Raw genomic sequence first — 26573 nt, forward strand, 5'->3', positions numbered from 1 at the left:
TCCTTGTGACGAAATACGATTAATGGCAGGCACCTAGAAAAACATTTCAAGGAATACCAGTTAGGAAATGATAGTACTCCAGTCTTAAGACTTAAAAATTCTCCCTCCGTGTCTTTCTTTAACAATTTTTTATTGCATGTCCCAAATGGAACAGGATGCACAGAGCACTGTGGATACAATGGAGAATGGAACAGACTTAGCCCCTATAATGAAGCTAACAGGTTAGTGATTCAGATAACTCTTGAGAAAATGCCAATTTAATATTGTGACAAATCAAAAGAAATGTTAATAACTTACTATAACACTGAATGCAAACTTGATCTAAGATATTTGAAAATTTGGGTGTTAATGGTGGCAAAGGTTCCAGCTGGATTCTTTTGAAGTCTTCGGGACAGTCCTTCTTTAGATGACCCTCGCGTTTGCATAAACTGCATACTACTGTAGGAGACTGCAGGAAGATGGCAAAGCAAATAATAAAAGACTTAAGATAAAACTTTATTTACCAAATAAAGGGGTCTTGAATCTTTTTTCCAAAGTACACATTCTACTTCTCACATTCCAAAGGAATGAAAATATAATGGTGTGGCCACTCCAAAGTATCTGAGATGGGGACACCCTTTTGGTACACGCAGGAGCAAAAGGCAGTTATTTTTACTACCAACAGCATTACTTTTCTCCTCTGCAAATTCCTAAGAGATTAAGGAGGGAAGTGGACCTAGTGGTTGCACTGGAGTGAAAGAGCAACTTGTTAACCACTACCGAGAGGGGAGAGCCCTGTTTTAGTACACAAAAATCGAAAGTACATGCATTAAAACTCTTTCAAGTCTCCTAGTGCCATGTCTAGGAGTGGCACTGATTACCTTGCCTTTGGTGAAGATGAGTTTACTAAATTCATAGAAGAAATCAGACTGATCCGCAGTTGAATTTTCCTCGCATACATTTTCTTCTTTAAGACTGATTTTATTAAGTTCCATTAGTAGATTTCCATCCACCTGGTGTTTTCCACATTCTTTCAAGTCTTCATACTTAGCAGATCCACCTAATTCCTCATCCTCTTCAGACAGGGCATCCTCATCCCCTGATCCAGTGTAGGTGTTGTCTAACTCATCTTCGTTAGCAACATCATCCTCATCTTCCCTTCGGGAAATGGAGAGCCTGGGTTCTTCCTCCTCCTCCTCTTCCTCCTCCTCTTCTTCATCAGAGTGAATGATTCCTGATGTCTGGCCCTGTCTTGAAGGGGTAAAATGGCTTAGAGCATCTCCAAGTTCATCTGTACCTTCAATGCTTTCTTCATCAACATCAGCCTTGTCATCTAAAGTAGCAAATTCGTCACACCCTTTAGCTGTAGGATTTTCGAAGCCTTTTAAATGCAAAGTGCCATGAGTCTCGTCACTTCCTGGGCTGCCACAGATGACAAGCTCTCCACGTTTGCTACTACTTAAAGCTTGATCATCAGCAGTCAAAGGATGCTTGCCCTCCATTCCACATTTTTCTTTCTCATCTTTACTTCCTGTTTCTTGATGATGTACTTTAACATCCTCAGAGTCATCGCAAGTGACCTCTGCCTTGATATAGTCTGAGTTTTCCAGGTGGACACTGATGTGTGTGTTTCCCATTTCCTCTGTTGATGGGCTTTCAAAGCTTTCAGCAGTCTCTTTAAGAGTAAGTGATGGTACCTTGCAGGTGCTCGCAGTTAAAGTGGCAGCACCAGGACCTTGAGCCAAAACTGAGGTTTTGAGTTTATCATCTTTCGCTTGTACATCTGGATCACGTTTTGCTACTTCTTTAGAATGTTTGGAAGTACAGGTATCAGTACTCAGAGGCTTTGGAAGGCTGGATTTTGTAATTTTGTGTGGAAGAGCAAAATATTTATACGTTGTCCTTAAACAATGAAGTATATATTCAAACACAGGTTGATTATTTAGGGTCCTTGCCACATTTCTTTTAACAGAGTAGGGATCTGTAATGAAAAAAAAAATCTGCTACTTCATACACTTCTATTTCATGTTTTAAAAATTAGCCTGCTATAGATAAAGACAACAAGTAAGCAACAGTAAAATTTATCATGTATCATATGCTTTTTAAAAAACTGGGGATGGGGAGTAAGAAGATACAGTTTAAAAACGAAAAGAAATGCTTTCTTAAACATCTGCTCTCTGAAGAGAACCCATTCTGTTCAGAACCAGTACCCCTTCCCTATTCTGTTCTGTGACTGCGGAGGTTAAAAAAAAAAAAAAAAAAAGATGTCATCAGTGTGGCTCTTGTGCCCTCGGGAAGCGAGGTCTTCCCGCCAGGCTCTGCTGAGTGCTCAGCCTCCCCACTCAGCCAGGCCCTGCGGTTTGTAGAGCTTACCTCCACTCTTCTGCCCTGGGAAGCCCCATCACTGAACTGGCTGGACTGAATTCAGGGGCGAGAGGGAGGCACCAGGAGGAGACACCACTTCTCTCAATCTTTTCTCCTCCCCTAGAACTCCAGCAGGTTAGGCAATTGGCCAGAAGAGCTGAGCCAGAGAAACTGCAGGGGAGGGTTTAAAAATGTGAGATCCCCATGACTGCACACAGAATTTATGCAAAATGCAAAAAACCCTCTTATGCAATATAAGGCTTGAAAAAAATCAAGCAAAAATAAGAAAATTCCATTTAGGAGGTTCTTTAAATTATCTGAAGGAGGAGAATTAAGATTTCTAGTGGGGTTTCCACCTCCTGACTTTGTAAAGCTGAGATCTCATACATTTAATGAAATCTACAGGGCACATCAGTATGTCTTTTATACAATGGTTTCAGTTAAATGAACCTTAACTCATTTAAGAGTTTAAGTGTTTTTTTTAAGAGAAAAGGTGTTTTCATGAATAAGTTCTAAATGTTATTGCAAATATTCCAAAAATAACTATCCTTTTTCTCTATGGAGAGGAATCCAATGAAGAATGTTATTTTTCATGAGAAAAGGTATTTTCCTCAACCTTTGTAAAACTAAACAACATCAACAACAATCCATGAAAGGAGTGAATCTAAAAATCCATAAATGAGAACAGCAAAGAGGAAAGTGGGATTTACACATCACTTGGAAAAGACTTTTTAAGCATTTCAAGTTGTTAAAGCAATTTACAAAGAAAATAAGGACACAGCCAGCCATTCTTTTAGTTGCTTAAGTGATTAAGATGTTTTATTGCAGCACTTAAAAAACCCAGGATGAACAATTTGTTCCCTTGGGATGACTCACTGTAACACATGCAAGATTCTAGCTATCTATTTCACTTTTGGGGTCAGGCCTACCTTACATGTAGGAGCTGAAAAAAGACTGAAATAAAAAGCATGCTGTTAGACTGACACCTTAAAAAAAAGGTGGGGTGGGGAAATTAAAGATAAACATTTTGAGGTACCTTCAATGGCAATGCGCTTTTTGGGCCAATCCTTTGATTCACGAGATACCGATTCTTTGACACGGATACTTATCACTAAATCAGCCAAATTAAATTCTAAAGCATAGAATCGAAGCAATTCCACCCAGAGCTGCCCAACCGGTACTGAAGGCTGGTGTTTTAAATCAAATATTAATGATACCTATTAACAGCAAAGAGAAAATATACAGGTTATTTCAGATGTCAGTACAATCTGAAAAATAAGAGATCATTCAAGCATCAAATAAAAAAAATCTGAAAAACCTTAGCAAAGATATGAATTTGACAGTCTATCTAGATAACCACATTCTAGGTTCTATTTCGATTGTGGGAAAACAGCATTCCTTCACTGAATTCCCAGGATTAAAGTATGTTAAAATCTAGTCATTATCATAGGAATAGACAGGCAGTTTTATGTAACCAGGCAGCACTCCTTATTTTGAAGTCTTAAGGGCAGGTGGAGAGAACTGTGCCCTGATTGCTACTACCCTCAGCACTGAGCTCTCCCTGTTCCTGCCTCTGGAGGGTGCCTTTACACAGTTACACACAGAAATGGGCTACAGCTAGAGGCACAGAGCAAAAGGAAAAACACTCCTCTCACTTGCTCTGAGAAGCTACATTAAGTTCATTGAATCTGCCGGTAGCAACTGATTTTAAAGTCAAATAAATAACTCTTGATATCAGAAATTAATACTAAGTTTTCCACTCACAGACTCATGACAAGTTGGGACATACTGTGATGGAATATAGTGGAAAGTACAAAGGACTTAGAAAAGAAAAAAATGGGTCCAAATACAATTTTGCCACTTCACAGATCTTAACTGCTCTGTGACTTAGCTTCTTCTTTCTTGGATTGGCAGTATAGCACAGAGGCTAAGAGAACTGGCTTTGGAGTGGGACATGCTTAGCTTTCAAATCCAGCTCTGCCATTTACTGGCTGTGTCTGATCCTGGTGAAGGTATACAAGCTGTCTAAGCCTCAGTTTCCTCATCTGAACAATGGGGATCACAGTACCCACCTCATAGGGTTGTTGGGAGGACTGAGTGAGAGAGTGTCTGTTAAGAGCTTAGCACAGTGCCTGGCACACATGTTCAAAAAATGGTCGCTACCATTATCTGCAGAGTAGGGATGATACCACCTATAACACAGGATAGTTATGAGGATTAAATCAGAAAACAAGGGAAAGCATCTGGCAGACTGGTTGCTCTCTGTATTTTTTCATTTAGGTATAGTCTTTTTAAATACAAGAAATCCATATACCATTGAAACAATGTCACAACTGTAAGATGCTCTTAAGAGGTAATCTAGTTCAACTCGCATATGCTACAAGAGAAGGAACTGAAGTCCAAAGAGTGACTTGTCAAAGGTCTCAATGCTTGTCAGGAGCAAAATGAGGACAATGTCTCCTGATCCCAGTCCAGTGTTCTTTCACCACACCATGCAATTTCGACACTGTTGAGGTCTCAATTTCAGAAGTGGCAGCATGATTTATCTCTCCAATTAGCATTCAAATGCAAAGATAAAGTATTTAATTGGACTTTCAGCAATAGCTTTTCCTTCTAGGGTATACAAATTTGTTTCCAATCACACTTTACTATATCAAGCTTCAAAACAAGTGGTATGGTATTTTATTAATGCCACATACTTATTCACTAAATCTTAACCACAAAGGTTCTGTGAAATAAGATAAAGTTATTAGGTGGGCTTACAAAGCAAAACTGATTAAAAATGGAAGTTGTCTAGGTCCCACACACTATAGTCGAGGACACAAAGGAAACCCCAGAAATGGAAAGCTTCATTAGATCTCACCTCTTTATCCATATATTCAGCATTACTAAGGATTTTTAAGCATCTCACTGAAATGACTTGATAATATCATAACATGGAACTTAAGAGACCTTTGACATATCTAGACTAGTGGTACTTACACTTTTTGTTGTTGTTGTTGTTATTGTTTCTGCTTTTTTAACGTAGAGAACACTTTCTTTCTCAAATAAAATAAGACTAGCAACTAGCATTTACAAAGTGCTTACCACATGCTCGGCACTGAGTGAAGCATTCTATAAATTAGTGACTATGAGAGGGTACCAATATCATCCCCATTCACAGGTGAGGAAACTGGGGCACAGAAAGATTAAGTCACCTGCCCAAAGACACACAGCTAGGAAGTGGGAGAGCTGCATTTGTGTTTGTAAATTCAAATATTCTGGCTCCACAGCCTGTGCTTTTAGCCACTCCTGGAACCCCAAATAGAAAACTGATACCAGCAGCGTGCTCCGGCGGCAGCAGGGGTAGAGTGCCACCCCCACCCTCTTCCCCTCAACTCTCAAGGATTCCAGAAAACACACCTGGAGAACATATGATTCACCATTATCTCCTCATTTTAGGCACGAGTAAATAAGGACTAAAAGAGTGACATGACCTGTTTGCGAAGAGCTAGGATAAGAATCCAGGTCTCAGAAGTATTTTGTGGGTATTACTGTCATTTTACCCCAAAGGGTTATGGGGAAGCTCATGGAGTCAAGGACCATTTACCAATTTGGGTCAGAATCCTACTGTTATTACTAGTATAATTACATTGTTCAGATTTTTGTTTGAAATTCTAATGGCAATTCTTTCCTTTTGCATAAATTCTCCTGCCCACCCCTAATAGTATGGATACGGACAAGTACACTAGACCACAGACTTATTCACTGTTATTTTAGTAATTTGAGGTTAGTTAACTTTTCATATATCTAAACCTCATAATACTGTCTAAGACCTAAGCTCTTAGAGGACAGATGGGAATTTATCTCTGAATTCTCAGCCTCTTTCACAGCACCTTGCACACAGAAGAAACCACGTAAGTAACTGTGGATTCAATGATTTGAATTTTACCTTTTCTCATTACTTGTCTATTCAAAGGACTGAATAGACTAGGAAACCAAACAGCCACGAAATAGTTAAGATAGTTGAGGAAAGAAGAGAGGAAGAACTGAGTAACTCATAAACTGCACAATTAGCAACAAATTAAAAATAGACAGTGAAACTAGAAACAAGGGAGAACAGACCTGTCCCCTTTTAACGGGCATTTCTTTTGGTGCCTCTTCTTTTGCTGAGTCTGCGTCCCCTGCAGCATTATCAGTGTACTCCCAGGCCACAGAGTCTTTCTGAATTTCTTTAAGGTTGAAATTCCCTAGTTTGTTTAATGAGAATCCTTCAATCTGGGAAAAATTAGACACATACTATTATAAGGCAGAAACGATTTTATATCAGTCAGAGCATATTAATCCTGGAAGAAATGAAAAGTAACATACTTTAGTTCACTGAAAATATAAAAGGTATTTTTTATAAAAGGAGTATCTTTGAGACATCTGTAAATTTAAAGGAAAAATCAAGGTTTTGATTTGCAAAAGAATTGGTGATTTTTGGAAATAATTCTTTAGTAAATACTCTAAGAGAAGGCAACATGGCCTAGGCCTAAGGTCATGGTTCTGGAATAAAACCACCTGGGCCCAAATCTCACTCCCTCATGTACTAGCTGTGAGACCTTCAGTAAGGTCCTCATTTTCTTTAGGTTTCAGGCTCCTGTAAAAAGGGATAACACCAGAATCTCCTTCATGGGATAGTTATGGAATAAAATAATGGACACAAAGCATTCAGATACAGGGTATGGCACATAGTAAGTGTTTAAAAAATATAAAGTGTTTCTTTTGACATTGTTAAGATGCTAAAGAAAAGTCTAGGCTCAAAAGGTCTAAGAAATGTGGTACAAATGTGAACAGGTTTCTTTACTGCAGGTACAAAGGGATGTATCACAGCCTTTTAGACAGGTTAATGTACATAGTGAATTGTGGGGTGGGGTGTGTCTGTGGTAGCCCCAGTTCCCCAATGTATTTCCACATCAAATGGACTACTTCTTTGGTTTAGCAGACAGAGCAATCCTAAAACAGAAGACATCATGTCACTCCCCTGCTCATGACAGTTTCCTTCTTACTCAGGATGAAATTCAGTCTTTTCTAGGGCCTAGGTAATCTGGTCCTTTGCTATTACTCTGACCCATTTTCTCGATCTGTCCTCCTGGCTTGGAGCTGACATCTGCTATTCCCTCTGCTTGGAAGGCTCTTTTCCCTAAATCAGCTAACCCATGCAGTGAGGAACACATTCAGGCTCTGCTCAAATATCTTTGACTCTAAATAACTCCTCCTCTTTCACTCTGTCCTTCCTACCCTGGTTTATTTTTCCTCAGAGAATGACCACCACTTGATATGTACTTATTTCCCTTTCTCACCTTATGTAAGGTGTTTCTCTGGCTGCTTTTGAGTTTTGCTCTTTAGTTTTGGTTTACAGCAGCCTGACTATGATGTGCTAAGCATGCTTCTCTTTGAATTTATCTTACTTGAGGTTTACTTGGCTTATTGAGACTGTAAGTTTGTCTTTTTGTCAAATTTGTGAAACTTTATGTTTTTCTATCCCCTTCTCTTGCTCCTCTCCTTCTGGGGCTCAAACTACCCATAGGTTAGATTTTTCTGAAATTGTTCCACAAGTCCCTGAGGTGTATTTATTTATTTCAAAACTTTTTTTCTTTTTCTTCTTTAGATTAGTTTCTACTTATCTATTTTCATATCTATTGACTCTTTCCTATGTCACCTCCACTCTGCTATGATGCTCATCCAGTAAATTTTTTTAATTTAAAATAATGTATTTTTCACTTCTAAAATTTCCATTTGCTTCTCTTTACACTTCCTAATTCTCTGGCTGATATTCTCTATCTCTTCAAATTATTCCAAGTGTACTTCCTTTGTCTCATGGAGCAGTTATAATAACTGCTTTTAAAGTCTTTGGTATCTTATCTTGGGCTTAGCATCTGTTGATTTCTTTTCCCTGAGAGTGTGCCCCATTTTCTTGGCTCTTTGTATTGTTGAGTATTTTTGGATTGCATTCTGGATATTGTGATACTATAATGTATTGTGAAAATTCTGGATTCTTTATGTTACTCCAATACGTGTAGCTACTTTTGTTTTATAGGTAATTAACTGCTTAGACAAAATGCAGATTGTCACCTCTCTGGTAGACAGCAGCTCCGACCTCAGCTCAGTTTAGTAAGCCTTGGCTCTTAACTGTTTTCAGTCTGCTTCAAATGTATGGTTTATAAGTCTGTAATTTATTTTAAAAATTCTCAGTCATTATTACTTCAACTTTTCTTCTGTTTCTCTTTCTTCTTTTCCAGGTATTCCCATTATACATACATTACAACCCTTAGTAATTGTCCTACAGTTCTTAGCTATTCTGTTCCATTTCTTTTTCATTCTTTTGTTCCTTTTTGCTTTGCAGTTTGAGACGTTTCCATTGAATAAAGCTCACTGATTTTTTCCGCAGCTTTGTCCAGTTTCCTGATGAATCCATCAAAGGCATTCTTCATTTTTGTTAGTTTTGATTTTTAGTATTTCCGTTTGATTCTTTCCTCGAGTTTTCATCTCTCAGCTTATATTATCTATTTGTTTTTGCATGTTGACCATTTTTTCCTTTAGAGCCCTTAGCATATTCTTGTTTTTTAAACTCCTGGTCTGATAATTCCAATGTTTGCTCTGTTTCTTCACACTATGTTATTTGCCTTTTAGTATACCTTATTATTTTTTTGTGGAAAGCTGGGTAAAGTATGGGCCTGGGGTGTGAGGTTTTCTTTTACCTGGCTAGGAGTCAGGCTATGTACTGTTTGTTGTAGCTGTACATGTCAAGGGGCTATAACTTATGCTGGTATCCTTGTTTTTGTCTCCTGTATTGCTTTTGGGTTTCCCAAGAGATTTCTTCTTATATGAGGTCTGTCTGTTGTAATCCCATTATTACACCGGAGGCCTAATGATGCTGTAGTAAGGTGTGAGGGGAGGGGAAGCATTCTATAGTCCTATGTTCAGATCTCAGTCTTTTAGTGAGACTGTGACCTTCACAAAGTGCTTCTCAGTCCTGCGCACCTGAGGTGAGACAGGAAACTACAGAGGGTTGGAGTTGGTATTTTTCCTTTACCCAGGTCAGTTAGGCCCTGATAAAACTCAAGGTGGTCAGGCTCTGGTAAAACAGTTTCCCTTGAGGGCAGGTTTCTGTTTCTAACAGCAGAATGCTCCAGGCAATTTCAAAATGGCTAGCTTTTCCCTCAAAGGGGATTTTTCTTAGATCTTTACCCTGACAACATGGTGGGCATTTTTGCAGATAAAACTCATGAAATCAGCCCCCTAAGACTGGCCTCCTTATTGTTTTTCACTTTCAAGCTTATCCAAACTGAGCCTCCAGAATCAGAGTCCATGTTTTCCTACCCTGGTGGCCGTTCCATGGGCAGGATTCTGGGCTTATGCTCTGACAACTTATATATTTGCCTGTCTCTCCAATTTTGGGGGCAGTGGTTTTCCTCATGACCTCAATTCTCTAATGGATCTAAAAAGAGTTGTTGATTTTCAGCATGTTCAGTCTTTTTCTTTTTGCGAGGATAGAGCATTGACTTCCAATCTCCTTATATGGCACGCTGGACTGGTTCAGAAGTCAGTCAGTGATGTACTGAGTTCCCACACAGAATTAAGGGTTCCACTTCTCTATATCTTCCCTTTCTGGTTTTTCTTCCCCTTATTATCTGGTGGCCTTAGTTCCTCTGGCCAGAAAGAGTACTGGTTTTTCTACCAGGGTTGCCTTCAGGGGTAAAGCCACTGAAAAACAGAAACTCACTCTGTGTTGGTCACTTGCTACAGGTTTTGACTTCTCTCCAAAGTCTGTTTGCATTTGTTCAGTCTCCAGAGCCTTCACGTTGTTGTTTTATGTATTTTGTTGAGAATTTATAGCTGTTATTTCCAGAAGGATCACTTGTTTTAGGAGTTCACACCTACATACCGTAAGTGGAACTTGCCTTTCTATTGAAGGGGGAAAGGACTACATCTGTTCTCCTACCTGTAGAGTTCCAGGAACTCTACATTCCTGATCTCATTTCAAAAATTTGCAGATGAGTCTTTCACCAAGGCTCAGAGATTAAATAACTTGTTCAAGGTCACAAGGATTTAAGTGGCAAATCCTGGGTGAATCTCAGGGCTGCCAAACTTTAACACTACTCTTCTTTCTACTATATTATCTGGCATTCTTAAAGTGTAAATAACTATTTCCTAAGGGTTACGTTTACATAATCTAAAATAAGGAAGATTCCAAATAATATCTACTAGGAGACTAGTAAAATATTGTTGTAGGGGATAAAAGATGCCAAGAACACAGGGTTAAGCCTATTCATCATTCACAACTCACATATCAATATCTAATGATAATAAATGGGAATTTTAATTGGGAGTAAAAGGTCAGAGAGATAATCTCCAACATGGAAGAAATCTGAGTAGGTTGGGAGAGAATGGCTGAAAGATTTTCGAAAACACAGATCTGAGCACAGAGATACAATACTCTAAACTTCTTGACAGAGAATTTAGCCTTACTCATCTGTGTATTACCTTCAGGGCCTAGTACAATGACTAACATACAGAGTGCTTTAAAAATTTTGAAGGAGTTAACAGTTTAGATACTTTCATGCACTGTAATTTTGAGGTTCTCAATAGATTTTCTGCAGAAAGAGTGATATAAAGTATCTGGCATGAACAAGGCACTGAATTTCTTTTCTCTCACTTGCTTCACATTTTTGACTAAAAGATCCTAGCAGAAGCCAGCACACTGATACTTGACTAGTTTAAAAATGCTGAAAGCTACAGATCACTTTGGTTCAGGCAGCAGAGTTTGCCGTAATTGACACACAGAATTCAATCTAGTATTTGGCCACCACATACTTATTTTTGTTATTAAATCTTGAATAGGCGGGAGGGGAAGATGGCGGAAGAGTAAGACGCAGAGATCACCTTCCTCCCCACAGATACACCAGAAATACATCTACACAACCGCTACAGAACACCTACTGAACGCTGGCAGAAGACCTCAGACCTCCCAAAAGGCAAGAAACCCCCCCCACGTAACTGGGTAGGGCAAAAGAAAAAAGAATAAACACAGACAAAAGGATAGGGACGGGACCTGCACCAGTGGGAGAGAGCTGTGAAGGAGGAAAAGTTTCCACACACTAGGAAGCCCCTTTGCGGGCGGAGACTGCGGGTGGTGGAGGGGGACGCTTCGGAGCCGCTGAGGAGAGCGCAGCCACAGGGGTGCGGAGGGCAAAGCGGAGAGATTCCCGCACAGAGGATCAGGGCCGACCGGCACTCACCAGCCAGAGAGGCTTGTCTGCTCACCCGCCGAGGCAGGCGGGGTTGCGAGCGGAGGCTCGGGCTTCGGTCGGAGCGCAGGGAGAGGACTGGGGTTGGCTGCGGGAACACAACCTGAAGGGGTTAGTGCACCACGGCTAGCCGGGAGGGAGTCCGGGAAAAGGTCTGGAGCTGGGAAGAGGCAAGAGACTTTTTCTTCCCTCTGTGTTTCCTGGTGCGCGAGGAGAAGGGATTAAGAGCGCTGCTTAAAGGAGCTCCAAAGACGGGCGCGAGCCGCGGCTAAAAGCGCGAACCCCAGAGACGGGCGCGAGCCGCGGCTAAAAGCGCGGACCCCAGAGACGGGCGGGAGACGCTAAGGCTGCTGCTGCCGCCACCAACGGGCCTGTGTGCGAGCACAGGTCACTATCCACACCCCTCTTCCGGGGAGCCTGTGCAGCCCGCCACTGCCAGGATCCCTGGATCCAGGGACAACTTCCCTGGGAGAATGCACGGCGTACCTCAGGCTGGTGCAATGTCACGCTGAACTCTGCCGCCGCAGGCTCGCCTCGCACTCCGCGCCCCTCCCTCCCCCCGGAACCGAGTGAGCCAGAGCCCCCAAATCAGCGGCTCCTTTAACTCTGTCCTGTCTGAGCGAAGAGCAGACGCCCTCCGGCGACCTACACGCAGAGGCGGGGCCAAATCCAAAGCTGAGCCCCTGGGAGCTGTGAGAAAAAAGAAGAGAAAGGGAAATCTCTCCCAGCAGCCTCAGAAGCAGCGGATTAAAGCTCCACAATCCACTTGATGTACCCTGCATCTGTGGAACACATGAATAGACAACGATTCATCCCAAATTGAGGAGGTGGATTTTGAGAGCAAGATTTATGATTTTTTCCCCTTTTCCTCTTTTTGTGAGTCTGTATGTGTATGCTTCTGTGTGAGATTTTGTCTGTATAGCTTTGCTTCCACCATTTGTCCTAGGGTTCTATCCGTCCGTTTTTTTGTTGTTGTTGTTTAAAAAATTTTTTTAATTTAATAACTTTATTATATTTTACTTTATTTTACTTTATCTTCTTTCTTTGTTCCTTCCTTCCCTCCTTCCTTCCTCCCACCGTCCCTCCCTCCCTCCTTTCTTTCTTTCCTTCTTTCCTTTTCTTCTTTCTTCCTTCCTTCCCTCCTTTCTTTATTTCTCTCTTTCTTTCTTCCTACTTCTATTAATTCTTTCTCTCTACTTTTTCTCCCTTTTATTCTGAGCCGTGTGGATGAAAGGCTCTTGGTGCAGCCAGGAGTCAGTGCTGTGCCTCTGAGGAAGGAGAGCCAACTTCAGGACACTGGTCAACAAGAGACCTCCCAGCTCCACATAATATCAAACAGCAAAAATCTCCCAGAGATCTCCATCTCAACACCAGCACCCAGCTTCACTCAACGACCAGCAAGCTACAGTGCTAACCCAAACAAATAGCAAGACAGGAACACAACCCCACCCATTAGCAGAGAGGCTGCCTAAAATCATAATAAGGCCACAGACACCCCAAAACACACCACCACACGTGAACCTGCCCACTAGAGAGACAAGATCCAGCCTCATCCACCACAACACAGGCACTAGTCCCCTCTACCAGGAAGCCTACACTACACAACCCACTGAACCAACCTTAGCCACTGGGGACAGACATCAAAAACAACGGGAACTACTAACCTGCAGCCTGCAAAAAGGAGACCCCAAACAGTAAGATAAGCAAAATGAGAAGACAGAAAAACACACAGCAGATGAAGGAGCAAGATAAAAACCCACCAGACCTAACAAATGAAGAGGAAATAAGCAGTCTACCTGAAAAAGAATTCAGAATAATGATAGTAAAGATGATCCAAAATCTCGGAAATAGAGTAGACAAAATGCAAGAAACATTTAACAAGGACCTAGAAGAACTAAAGATGAAACAAACAATGATGAACAACACAATAAATGAAATGAAAAATACTCTAGATGGGATCAATAGCAGAATAACTGAGGCAGAAGAACGGATAAGTGACCTGGAAGATAAAATAGTGGAAATAACTACTGCAGAGCAGAATAAAGAAAAAAGAATGAGAACAACTGAGGACAGTCTCAGAGACCTCTGGGACAACATTAAACACACCAACATTCGAATTATAGGGGTTCCAGAAGAAGAAGAGAAAAAGAAAGGGACTGAGAAAATATTTGAAGAGATTATAGTTGAAAACTTCCCTAATATGGGAAAGGAAATAGTTAATCAAGTCCAGGAAGGACAGAGAATCCCATAAAGGATAAATCCAAGGAGAAATACGCCAAGACACATATTAATCAAAATGTCAGAAATTAAATACAAAGAAAGCATATTAAAAGCAGCAAGGGAAAAACAACAAATAACACAAGGGAATCCCCATAAGGTTAACAGCTGCTCTTTCAGCAGAAACTCTGCAAGCCAGAAGGGAGTGGCAGGACATACTGAAAGTGATGAAGGAGAAAAACCTGCAACCAAGATTACTCTACCCAGCAAGGATCTCATTCAGATTTGATGGAGAAATGAAAACCTTTACAGACAAGCAAAAGCTGAGAGAGTTCAACACCACCAAAACAGCTCTACAACAACAGCTAAAGGAACTTCTCTAGGCAAGAAACACAAGAGAAGAAAAAGACCTACAATACTGAACCCAAAACAATTTAGAAAATGGGAATAGGAACATACATATTGATAATTACCTTAAATGTAAATGGACTAAATGCTCCCACCAAAAGACACAGATTGGCTGAATGGATACAAAAACAAGACCCATATATATGCTGGCTACAAGAGACCCACTTCAGACCTAGAGACACATACAGAATGAAAGTAAGGGGATGGAAAAAGATATTCCATGCAAACGGAAACCAAAAGAAAGCTGAAGTAGCAATTCTCATATCAGACAAAATAGACTTTAAAATAAAGACTATTAGAAGAGACAAAGAAGGACACTACATAGTGATCAAGGGATCGATCCAAGAAGAAGATATAACAATTGTAAATATTTATGCACCCAACACAGGAGCACCTCAATACATAAGGCAAATACTAACAGCCATAAAAGGGGAAATCGACAGTAACACATTCATAGTAGGGGACTTTAACACCCCACTTTCACCAATGGACAGATCATCCAAAATGAAAATAAATAAGGAAACACAAGCTTTAAATGATACATTAAACAAGATGGACTTAATTGATATTTATAGGACATTCCATCCAAAAACAACAGAATACACATTTTTCTCAAGTACTCATGGAACATTCTCCAGGATAGATCATATCTTGGGTCACAAATCAAGCCTTGGTAAATTTAAGAAAATTGAAATTGTAACAAGTATCTTTTCCGACCACAACGCCATGAGACTATATATCAATTACAGGAAAAGATCTGTAAAAAATACAAACACATGGAGGCTAAACAATACACTACTTAATAACAAAGTGATCACTGAAGAAATCAAAGAGGAAGTAAAAAAATACCTAGAAACAAATGACAACGGAGACACAACGACCCAAAACCTATGGGATGCAGCAAAAGCAGTTCTAAGAGGGAAGTTTATAGAAATACAAGCCCACCTTAAGAAAGAGGAACCATCTCAAATAAACAACCTAACCTTGCACCTGAAGCAATTAGAGAAAGAAGAACAAAAAAACCCCAAAGTTAGCAGAAGGAAAGAAATCATAAAAGTCAGATCAGAAATAAATGAAAAAGAAATGAAGGAAACAATAGCAAAGATGAATAAAACTAAAAGGTGGTTCTTTGAGAAGAAAAAGTAGATAAACCATTAGCCAGACTCATCAAGAAAAAAAGGGAGAAGACTCAAATCAATAGAATTAGAAATGAAAAAGGAGAAGTAACAACTGACACTGCAGAAATACAAAAGATCATGAGAGATTACTACAAGCAACTCTATGCCAATAAAATGGAAAACCTGGAAGAAATGGACAAATTCTTAGAAATGCACAACCTGCCAAGGCTGAATCAGGAAGAAATAGAAAATATGAACAGACCAATCACAAGCACTGAAATTGAAACTGTGATTAAAAATCTTCCAACAAACAAAAGCCCAGGACCAGATGGCTTCACAGGAGAATTCTATCAAACATTTAGAGAAGAGCTAACACCTATCCTTCTCAAACCATTCCAAAATATAGCAGAAGGAGGAACACTCCCAAATTCATTATACGAGGCCACCATCACCTTGATACCAAAACCAGACAAGGATGTCACAAAGAAAGAAAACTACAGGCCAATATCACTGATGAACATAGATGCAAAAATCCTCAACAAAATACTAGCAAACAGAATCCAACAGCACATTAAAAGGATCATACACCATGATCAAGTGGGGCTTATTCCAGGAATGCAAGGATTCTTCAATATACGCAAATCAATCAATGTGATAAACCATATTAACAAATTGAAGGAGAAAAACCATATGATCATCTCAACAGATGCAGAGAAAGCTTTTGACAAAATTCAACACCCATTTGTGATAAAAACCCTGCAGAAAGTAGGCATAGAGGGAACTTTCCTCAACATAATAAAGGCCATATATGACAAACCCACAACCAACATCATCCTCAAAAAACTGAAAGCATTTCCACTAAGATCAGGAACAAGACAAGATTGCCCACTCTTACCACTCTTGTTCAACATAGTTTTGGAAGTTTTAGCCACAGTAATCAGAGAAGAAAAAAAAAAAATAAAAGGAATCCAAATCGGAAAAGAAGAAGTAAAACTGTCACTGTTTGCAGATGACATGATACTCTACATAGAGAATCCTAAAGATGCTACCAGAAAACTACTAGAGCTAATCAATGAATTTGGTAAAGTTGCAGGATACAAAATTAATGCACAGAAATCTCTTGCATTCCTGTACACTAATGATGAAAAATCTGAAAGTGAAATCAAGAAAACACTCCCATTTACCATTGGAACAAAAAGAATAAAATATCTAGGAATAAACCTACCTAAGGAGACAAAAGACTTGTATGCAGAAAATTATAAGACACTGATGAAAGAAATTAATGATGATATAAATAGATGGAGAGATATACCACGTTCTTGGATTGGAAGAATCAACATTGTGAAAATGACTCTACTACCCAAAGCAATCTACAGATTCAATGCAATCCCTATGAAACTACCACTGGCATTTTTCACAGAACTAGAACAAAAAATTTCACAATTTGTATGGAAACACAAAAGACCCCGAATAGCCAAAGTAATCTTGAGAACTAAAAACGGAGCTGGAGGAATCAGGCTCCCTGACTTCAGACTGTACTACAAAGCTACAGTAATCAAGACAGTATGGTACTGGCACAAAAACAGAAAGATAGATCAATGGAACAGGATAGAAAGCCCAGAGATAAACCCAAGCACATATGGTCACCTTATCTTTGATAAAGGAGGCAGGAATGTACAGTGGAGAAAGGACTGCCTCTTCAATAAGTGGTGCTGGGAAAACTGTACAGGTACGTGTAAAAGTATGAGAGTAGATCACTCCCTAACACCATACACAAAAATAAGCTCAAAATGGATTAAAGCCCTAAATGTAAGGCCAGACACTATCAAACTCTTAGAGGAAAACATAGGCAGAACACTCTATGACATAAATCACAGCAAGATCCTTTTTGATCCACCTCCTAGAGAAATGGAAATAAAAACAAAAATAAACAAATGGGACCTAATGAAACTTAAAAGCTTTTGCACAGCAAAGGAAACCATAAACAAGACCAAAAGACAACCCTCAGAATGGGAGAAAATATTTGCAAATGAAACAACTGACAAAGGATTAATTTCCAAAATTTACAAGCAGCTCATGCAGCTCAATAACAAAAACACAAACAACCCAATCCAAAAATGGGCAGAAGACCTAAACAGACACTTCTCCAAAGAAGATATACAGACTGCCAACAAACACATGAAAGAATGCTCAACATCATTAATCATTAGAGAAATGGAAATCAAAACTACAATGAGATATCATCTCACACCAGTCAGAATGGCCATCATCAAAAAATCTAGAAACAATAAATGCTGGAGAGGGTGTGGAGAAAAGGGAACACTCCTGCATTGCTGGTAGGAATGTGAATTGGTACAGCCACTATGGAGAACAGTATGGAGGTTCCTTAAAAAACTACAAATAGAACTACCATATGACCCAGCAATCCCACTACTGGGCATATACCCTGAGAAAACCATAATTCAAAAAGAGTCATGTACCACAATGTTCATTGCAGCTCTATTTACGATAGCCTGGAGATGGAGACCACCTAAGTGCCCATCATCAGATGAATGTATAAAGAAGATGTGGCACATATATACAATGGAATATTACTCAGCCATAAAAAGAAACGAAATTGAGCTATTTGTAATGAGATGGATAGACCCAGAGTCTGTCATACAGAGTGAAGTAAGTCATAAAGAGAAAGACAAATACCGTATGCTAACACATATATATGGAATTTAAGGGAAAAAAAATGTCATGAAGAACCTAGAGGTAAGACAGGAATAAAGACACAGACCTACTGGAGAACGGACTTGAGGATATGGGGAGGGGGAAGGATGAGCTGTGACAAAGCGAGAGAGAGGCATGGACATATATACACTACCAAACGTAAGGTAGATAGCTAGTGGGAAGCAGCCGCATAGCACAGGGATATCAGCTCGGTGCTTTGTGACTGCCTGGAGGGGTGGAATAGGGAGGGTGGGAGGGAGGGAGACGCAAGAGGGAAGAGATATGGGAACATATGTATATGTATAACTGATTCACTTTGTTATAAAGCAGAAACTAACACATCATTGTAAAGCAATTATACCCCAATAAAGATGTTAAAATAAATAAATAAATAAATAAGACTAGAGAAGAAAAAAAATCTTAAATAAATAAATGGTATAATCAAAAGCAAATTCTGTGTCATCTTAGAGGACTTCCAGTACTACTCCTGAGGAAATAATACACTGGCCACAGGAAAGGGTATTCATGCTTCTCTTAAGCAAATCCTGAGGAGAATCCCAGCAGCAGAATAGAAGCACTTTTTTTTTTTTTTACTGCATCCTCACATCAGTGACAGATGCCTACTTTAGAGATGATGAGGACACAAGAAAAGGCAGATTTCACTAAGACATTAGTGAGCATGGCAATGCATCAACCTCTTCTAAGGCTTTTTGTTTGGCATAGGAGTCCAACTGGTTTGGTTCCATCTTAAACTCCTGTTTCTCTTGGATCAAAGTGAAAAGAAAACTTCAAAGACTTTCACAGAATCCTATTTGGGTCTGATGAAAAGGGTTATTTATCAACTAAGGGTTGATTTTGTTCTCTCACCCTTTTTTCTATCAGGAGAGCAGACTAGCAAGGATACCCTGAATTTTTTCATTTCAGTACCACAAGCACAAAGAGAGCTCCCTTTAGGCAACTGGGTCACAGCACAGCAGACTGCAATCCCTAATGCCAAGACAGAGTTTATATAGGACTTATTCTGCTTTAGTCTTTATTCTCAGGGCCTGGCAGACAAAGGTCCCTGCTTAATTCTCAACTTATTAAGTATAAAAAAATTCCTTAAAATCTTATTTTTTTTATAGACCCATAATTAAGGGCTACTGCTCTAGAACATCTCCTCCTTAAATGACAAGAATCCTGCATATGGTAAGAAGACTAGTTAAAATACTGATGTACCAAAGTAAGCTCTCACCCAGTGACGCTTTTTATAAAGTAAGTGTACACGTAAGATTTTTATCAAGATAAACACCTAGGGATTAACAGTGAGGTTTCCAAGAGAATGAGAATAACCTCATTTTGACTTTGAGGTGGCTTCTTCTTAAATCTTACTATTTGAATACATCAGCTCAACTTTAATTTATCCAGAAAGAAAGAACAGTCACATCACTGAAGTCTAATTCATCTTAAAGATTATAGCAATATATTATTCAAGAGGTGACTGACTGCTAAGTTCTGCATCTTGTGCTATAGGTAGCAATTTCAGCACTTATATTTTCTTTTGTTTCACAGGGAACGGGGCATAAAGAGAATCAAAAGACTAGAAATAGAAAGTAAGTGATAGCGAACCAAAAGCTTCCTACAGTCTGTCTGGAGGTGATATATAAATTCAAGTATCAAATTATAAAACTGTACCCAAAGAAAGTGTGTACCAAATGATAATATATTCACATTCTCTTGTCTGAAAACCTCAAGATCATGTGTTCCATAAGTCAAGAGTTTTTTCAGTTTAGAAAAGTAACAGTGTCACTAAGCAGAGTACAGGGCAGCATCCTGAGTCAAATACATTAATACTTCAGCAGTGAAAGGTATGAATATTCACAATAGTAGGATAAATAAATTCATGTCAGTTCTGGTTAGGTTTTTACACTCTGAAATTATACACAAGGGATTGTGGCCCTGTAATAAAATCAGTATCAGATACATAAGCAAAAAAGTTTTATACCCATGATCCTAGATAAACAGGCAGAAGGGGTTCTTTCCTCTGTTGAAGAAAGAAAATGGCCATCAGGGCAAACACATAAGGTGGCAAACCTCCTTCTTCAGGGCGATCTATACTGCAAAGCTACAAATGAGAGAAAAGACAATAAGCATTCTTTTGTACTTGTCAAAAAGAGGATAAGCATTCTTTTGTACATGTCAAAAAGTACATTCTTTTGTAAACTTCTCATTTATGCAATTTGGTCTAAAACCCGTTACTTCATTTCTGTGTGTCACGTGATTTACCCCTCCAAATAAAACTCCACAGTGACAAAATACTTCCTTGTACTTTTGGAGTAACCACAGATTGTGGTTTTGAGTGACAGTTTCAATTTCAAATTTTTCATTTTAACTAAACTCATTTGTGAAGGGCCCTAAAAATAATATTTGCTGTTTTATTTTTTTGATATCCATGGTAACTCCATTCACTTGGTTCAAAAACTTGTTAATGGAGTCAAAATGATGGTTCAATTCCAACTGTAAGACAATTGGCTTTGCTTTAATGGTCCCCTCACCCTTAGCTACTACCTTGAAAATGCATGCTTTGGTCAGAAAGGTGATTAGGCTAGAATGTAGGCAAACTCATTAGCACTAGCAGAAATAACAACTTAGAAAGCATGGCCTACTTAGTGATGAAGTAGGAGGCTGCTTTCAAAAGACAGCACATTGTGATTATCAATTCACCCAGTTAAGAGTGGGTCATCCTCTGTCCCTGTTGGGTCCTGGACCCAAGCAACAGGAACTACGTATTGTTACTGCCATGTCTTAATCGGTAAAGCTTTGGCTTTTCTCTACACAGAATCTCAATTTTATAATCATGATAAGACCTTACATTTTGGGGAAATGTTAGATGCTCTCATGATTATTTGAGCATTTCAATAGGATACCATATTTAAAACACCGCAGAAATGTAAAGCAATATCAGATAGTGGCTTTCATTTTTTGGGAGTCTCTGGGTATATTATTGGAAATGGTATGAGAAGCTTCATTTCAAACTTTCCTGTGCCTGAGAATCACTTCTGGAAACTAGTTAAAAAGTAAACAGTTGGTGGGTCACATACTATTGATGAGATTCATCTTATGAAGCTGCAGCTTCATTTATAAATGCTTTTAGACATTGTCTTTTCCTCAGCAAAGACCTGGTTTATTTACAGTGTATTTGATTCATATGGTACAAAGGTAGGAATATTGTGATGAGTATATTTTCTTGATCTGCAGAAAATGACTTCTTAACCCACTTGTGGGAGTCCTGCACTCTAAACTGACTTTTCACTGATGGCCATAATTCGCCTTAATCCACACACATGTTTTTATCAGGTTTTCCTGACAACCTACATCAAGAATCTTTAAGCAGTGTAATTTTGTCTCTCTTAATTGAGCAGGACAACGTGAACAAGATCCAGCCCCAAACTGATACTAAGGGATGGGGGGTTTAGCTAGTGAAGCTGATCAAGCACAGACAACCTTATAAATTGATGAAATAAAGTGAACTTGCTTCCAAGGATGTCAGCTGAGAAATCCATAAAAATCTCTGCTACACAATTAACATGGAAAGAATTATGGTGTGAGATAGACTTGTACAAAAAAATATGATTCTGGGAGAGTTGCATTTTTCTGAGGGTAATAGCTGTGCCATTCTACCACTAGAAAGGGGGAAATGGGAGAGGGACTGACAGAATTCTCTTCTGCTGTTATTCAAAATATGTGTTTTTGAATTTGCCTCCAGCTGATGAGAGTAATGTTAGATTTACGACACATCACTGAAATGCCAGCTGGTTGCTTCCACTAACAAATATATGGAAATAGCTTTCGAGGTCTTTTTTAAAGCATCAAAATTTTACTTTTGTTTGGTGAGGGATCAGAAATACAAAGAAAAGAAAAAAAATGTAAACACTTGGGCCATAACTCTGGGATTTGACTTACAAATCTAATTTTTTTTTTTTTTTTTTTTTGCGGTACGCGGGCCTCTCACTGTTGTGGCCTCTCCCGTTGTGGAGCACTGGCTCCGGACGCGCAGGCTCAGCAGCCCTGGCTCACGGGCCCAGCCGCTCCGTGGCATGTGGGACCTTCCCAGACCGGGGCACAAAGCCGTGTCCCCTGCATCTGCAGGCAGACTCTCAACCACTGTGCCACCAGGGAAGCCCCCACAAATCTAATTTTTAATAAGCATCATAAAGCATTTTGATCTTTTGAGCAATATGTCATAGTGAAATAGAAACTGAGTTTTCCTTTCTGTACACATTAAAATTTCTGTTCTAATACTCAGATGCCAACTCCCTTGATGTCTATAAATATGCATCCAAACATTTAAGATTAAATGAACCATGTAAAAATCAAAGCATACTGCTTATGCACACACAGAATGTGCATTCATTTAAAGAACTCAAACCTACCTTTGCCCAGTACCTAAATGCAATCACCAAAGGAACCAGCTTTGATTCTAGTTTTCCAAGGGCAGTTAAATGATTTGTTGTCAGACAAGCATTTTCATTTCCTGCACTCACTTTACAAAGAAGACCACTGGTGGGAGTAGAGGGTGAGAATGGGAAGGAAAAAGAGAAAGTATTATACAGGTATCAGGTGTCTTTTACACCACCAACAACTAATTTACACTGATAATAAATACTTCTAACTCACTAAACCTTTATGGGTCATCTCAATATTGTATTAAAAAAGATAGGGCAGCTGTCTTCTGAGTAAACTTTATTTTTCAAGAACTAAAACTTCATGTTTTCATATATTAAAATTATTTTGGGGGGAAAATGCAAGTAAGGAGAACACTGTAAAATCTTTCGAATGGGGGTATGAAGTGTTTTCCCTAGTTGGAGGAATCTGCCTAATGGCAAATCATTACAGCCTACAAACTACCCATTTACAGTGGTAATGGTAATGCTTCCAGATGGAGAGAGAGCCGGGTGAACTGTTACTCAGCACTGTTTAAAATGCTTCTAAAAAGGATGGCAAATAAAGGTGATTAGAGCAAGTAACTATTTGACAGAGGTGTTTTTTACTGAAATGGGTCAAAATGCTTCCTTCCTATATTTTTTCTTTTTCAGTAATTTTACTCTTTTAAAAATAAACCACTTTTTCCTCTTGTGTTAAACACCAACAGTAGAGGGAGAATGCTAACAGGAAGCTTGTGAAATTAACCACATAGGAGCTAACAATTCTAGAAACTGGACATTAAGATGGAGTAAAGTACAAGTGCTTTTGGCAAGTTGGTACTTAATAAACAGCTTAAAGAAGCAGAGACCTGTGCTTTTCTCTGCACACCACCACTGGCACCCTAGCGTGGAAATCTGCGTCAACATCAATAAAAGAGTCTGGAAAAAGAAAAGAATATCAGATAGGTTAGTTAACTAAGCCTTTGTTTAAAAGCACAACTAGATAAAGTACAAGTACCAGTTGTGAATTATCTGTTTGACCTTTTGAAAGACCATTACAAAATAAGGTTCTCAAGAGATGATCATTAAATAAAAGTGACTTGAAAAGGAAAAAAGTATTATATTCAAGAATCAAGTAATCACATTAATTTAAAATCCTTATTTTGAAAAACTAATGTCTGATTAGAAATGACTACATTATTGAATTAGAACATTTAAATGTTACGTGGGTAACATAATTAGAAATATGAACAGGACATTAAAAAAAAATTGCTGCAAAAGCTACTAAAATACATGGGGTCAAAATACATACTGACTGAAGTAAGAAGAAATGTTTAAATATTTCATTCAATCAAAACAAAAAGGATGGGAAAGACTAATTCAAGGGATGAAACAATTGAATGAGGCCTATGGAAAGCACATAAGCCGTCAAGCCCCAGTTGGACATTACTCTGGACAACTGATAAACCTAACTGGGAACAATGATTTGTTGATTCATTCATCTGGGCTGGGCCACACTATTTATTATTTGTAAAGTATTAATTTAAACCATAGAATTAAAAAGATTATCCTTTAGTTTTTTACCCTCAAGAGTAAATTTTACATATTTTGATTCCTTTTACTCTCAGCCTAGGGCTAATATAATCTTTCTAAATTATGACATTATCACCAAGCTAAAAGCTTTACTTACAAAATAATTATTCTGCATAGTAGGACAACTAACAAGACTCTAATTAACTTGCTAATAATTCGTGGGCATTTGCTTTAGTTTTCTGTTTGGATATTACCCATATAAGTAAATCAAAAAACATGACTTCTTATTTTCAAAGTTTGAGAAATAAGATATTCAAATTATAGACAAAAGAAAAATTTAAGAGCAAAATGTGGAAAGAATTTGGCCTTACCACTGTTCTTTAAACATTCTTGGACAAGTAAGAGAACATCTGGCTGAGACATCTAGGAAATAAATCAGTGAATGTATCAAATAATCTATAAGTACTTTTGCTTCACTGAGATAATACACAGTCGTTTGAAATTACCCAAATTCTTTTCCAAATTAGAAAGCACCTTGCTACCAGAGTAAAGGAATTAATCATTGTGCTGTGTGCACACATCAGTCAGACACAGAGAGATGAGCAAAAAGAGGATGAGTGTGGGCAAAAAGAGACCTACTACGCAGTTAACTCCTGATTCACTAATTCCCGAGGTAGTTAGCCTCTCAGCAAATCTCAAAGTTGTGGCTAGAGGTTGTCAAACTGTTAACAATATTACTTCTCACTCTGTGAGACTACTTCAACAGATTGCTTACCCGGGTCTCCACTTTAGTCTTGCCTTTCTCTATTAATCTTTGCTCCACACAGGAACCAAAACCACTTAAAATCATACATTAGATCTAGTTGTGACCCTCCTTAAAACTCTCAGTCTGGCTTCTTAATGCCCTTAGGTCAAAATGAAATTCTGGCTTCCTGTACGTTGGGCCCCAGACTACTCCTCTATCCTAATCTTAAACTATTCTTTCTCAAGGTGCCTTCACCACAGCCCTTACAATTTTCCCTTTAGCGTGCCTTGAATAGGCCAAACTCACTGTTTGCAAATGATGTGCCCTCAGGCTGAAACACTCTTTTACCCTTTCACTGTCCCCACCCATTTTCATCTTTTAGAGTTCAGTTTAAATGTAATCCCTTCAAAGGGGCCTTCAGGACAACTATATCTACACTCTTTTATTTTCTCTCACAGAACCTTGTTTCCCTGCATAGCTCTCATTATAATTAATTATACATACATAATTACTTATCTCCTTCCCTAGTATGAATTCCAGGAGGGAGGAATGGTATCTGTTTTGTCCTCTAGAACCTAGTATGGTGCTTGACATATACTCAAACTCACTGAATGTTTGCTAAATGAATGAATGACATGAAATCAAAATAACTGCTATGCTGGTAAATTATTAAGCAGAATTTAAGGTTAAAAGAACAGTAAAATCTATTGGTCAGCTGACCAGGTAGCTATAGCAGTCAGGGATGGCAAGGAATGAGAAGTTGTGAAACAGAACATCTGGGGGAGGAGACTAGGAATCATTTTTATTTTTAAGTAGCAACACAAGTAAATGGGCATAAACCATTTGCAAACTGGCCTGCAGGAACCACCAGTAAGTAAATGGATAATCTACCAAAGTGCCTTCCAGTTTTAAAGTTCTGACTTATCAACATCTTTTTGAACCATGTTTAAACCAGAAATCTAGGCTAGGTGTAGTTCTTCAAAAGCGTAATTATTTTTACAAGGTGGGTGTATATAAGGAAACTCAGGAACAAATTAAGCTTGCAGGTCATAAATGTTTATATAGATACACAATTTGAAATCTGAAACTCTTTCCTGCCATTGGAAAGTTGACTTATCAAGATAATTTAATCCTTTCAAGTTAACAGACCTAAATTACCCGATCAGATTCACATGGTTAAAAGACCAGTGTCTGAAGAAAGTATGAAAGATCTGTAGAATAAAAAGAAATGCTCTAAAATTGAAGGCATGCAGAAGAACATAAAAACAGCAATTTTAGGAAAAAAATTATACTTTTAAAAACAATGCAGTTTTAGGAAAAAAACATCACACTTAAACTGTCTTCAAGTATCTAAAATATATCCATATATCGCTCACTTTTGGGAAAAAAATGAATTTCTGTACCACTCTGAAAATTCTAACATTTCACTTTGTACTTACAATGGCTGGAAATTGAATGTCAATGTTTATATCCGAATTTTTGAAACCCAATCTGCTACAGGATGACCCATATAATCTCAGAGAACAATCTAAAACAAAAAAAATTGAATAAATACAAGTCATAAATAAAGTAAAATTTCTCAAAAGTTATTACAAGACACTGCTATTTCAGAAATGTAACCATCAATTAGAATTACACACAAAAGAAAAACAGTGTTCAAGTCTGGCATAAGCAAAGGACAAGAATGGGTGACTCTTTGCTCTTGTCTTCATTTTATTTTATTTAAAAGGGAAGACTGTATTCACTGCAGTTTAGTTTAACAGCCACTCTTTTCATATCAGTTGTAAAACATGTTAAAACTTACTTTACTATTTCATGT

General features: G+C 38.6%; 1 protein-coding gene across 9 annotated transcripts in view; it reads right to left on the reverse strand.

The window, feature by feature from the left end:
* Nucleotides 1-26573, reverse strand: part of TUT7 (terminal uridylyl transferase 7) — a 78768-nt gene that overhangs the window by 43373 nt on the left and 8822 nt on the right. For all 9 annotated transcript variants that reach the window (XM_070045766.1, XM_070045771.1, XM_070045767.1 and 6 more), the window contains 9 exons: nt 26194-26282; nt 24381-24432; nt 23346-23415; nt 22486-22612; nt 20058-20177; nt 6448-6600; nt 3380-3560; nt 861-1960; nt 298-448 (listed from right to left, as the gene is read on the reverse strand). In XM_070045766.1, coding sequence (XP_069901867.1) covers nt 298-448; nt 861-1960; nt 3380-3560; nt 6448-6600; nt 20058-20177; nt 22486-22612; nt 23346-23415; nt 24381-24432; nt 26194-26282 — 2043 coding nt within the window. The remainder of the gene's footprint in view (nt 1-297; nt 449-860; nt 1961-3379; nt 3561-6447; nt 6601-20057; nt 20178-22485; nt 22613-23345; nt 23416-24380; nt 24433-26193; nt 26283-26573) is intronic.

Source organism: Globicephala melas, chromosome 6, assembly GCF_963455315.2.
Source record: "Globicephala melas chromosome 6, mGloMel1.2, whole genome shotgun sequence".
NCBI lineage: Eukaryota > Metazoa > Chordata > Mammalia > Artiodactyla > Delphinidae > Globicephala > Globicephala melas.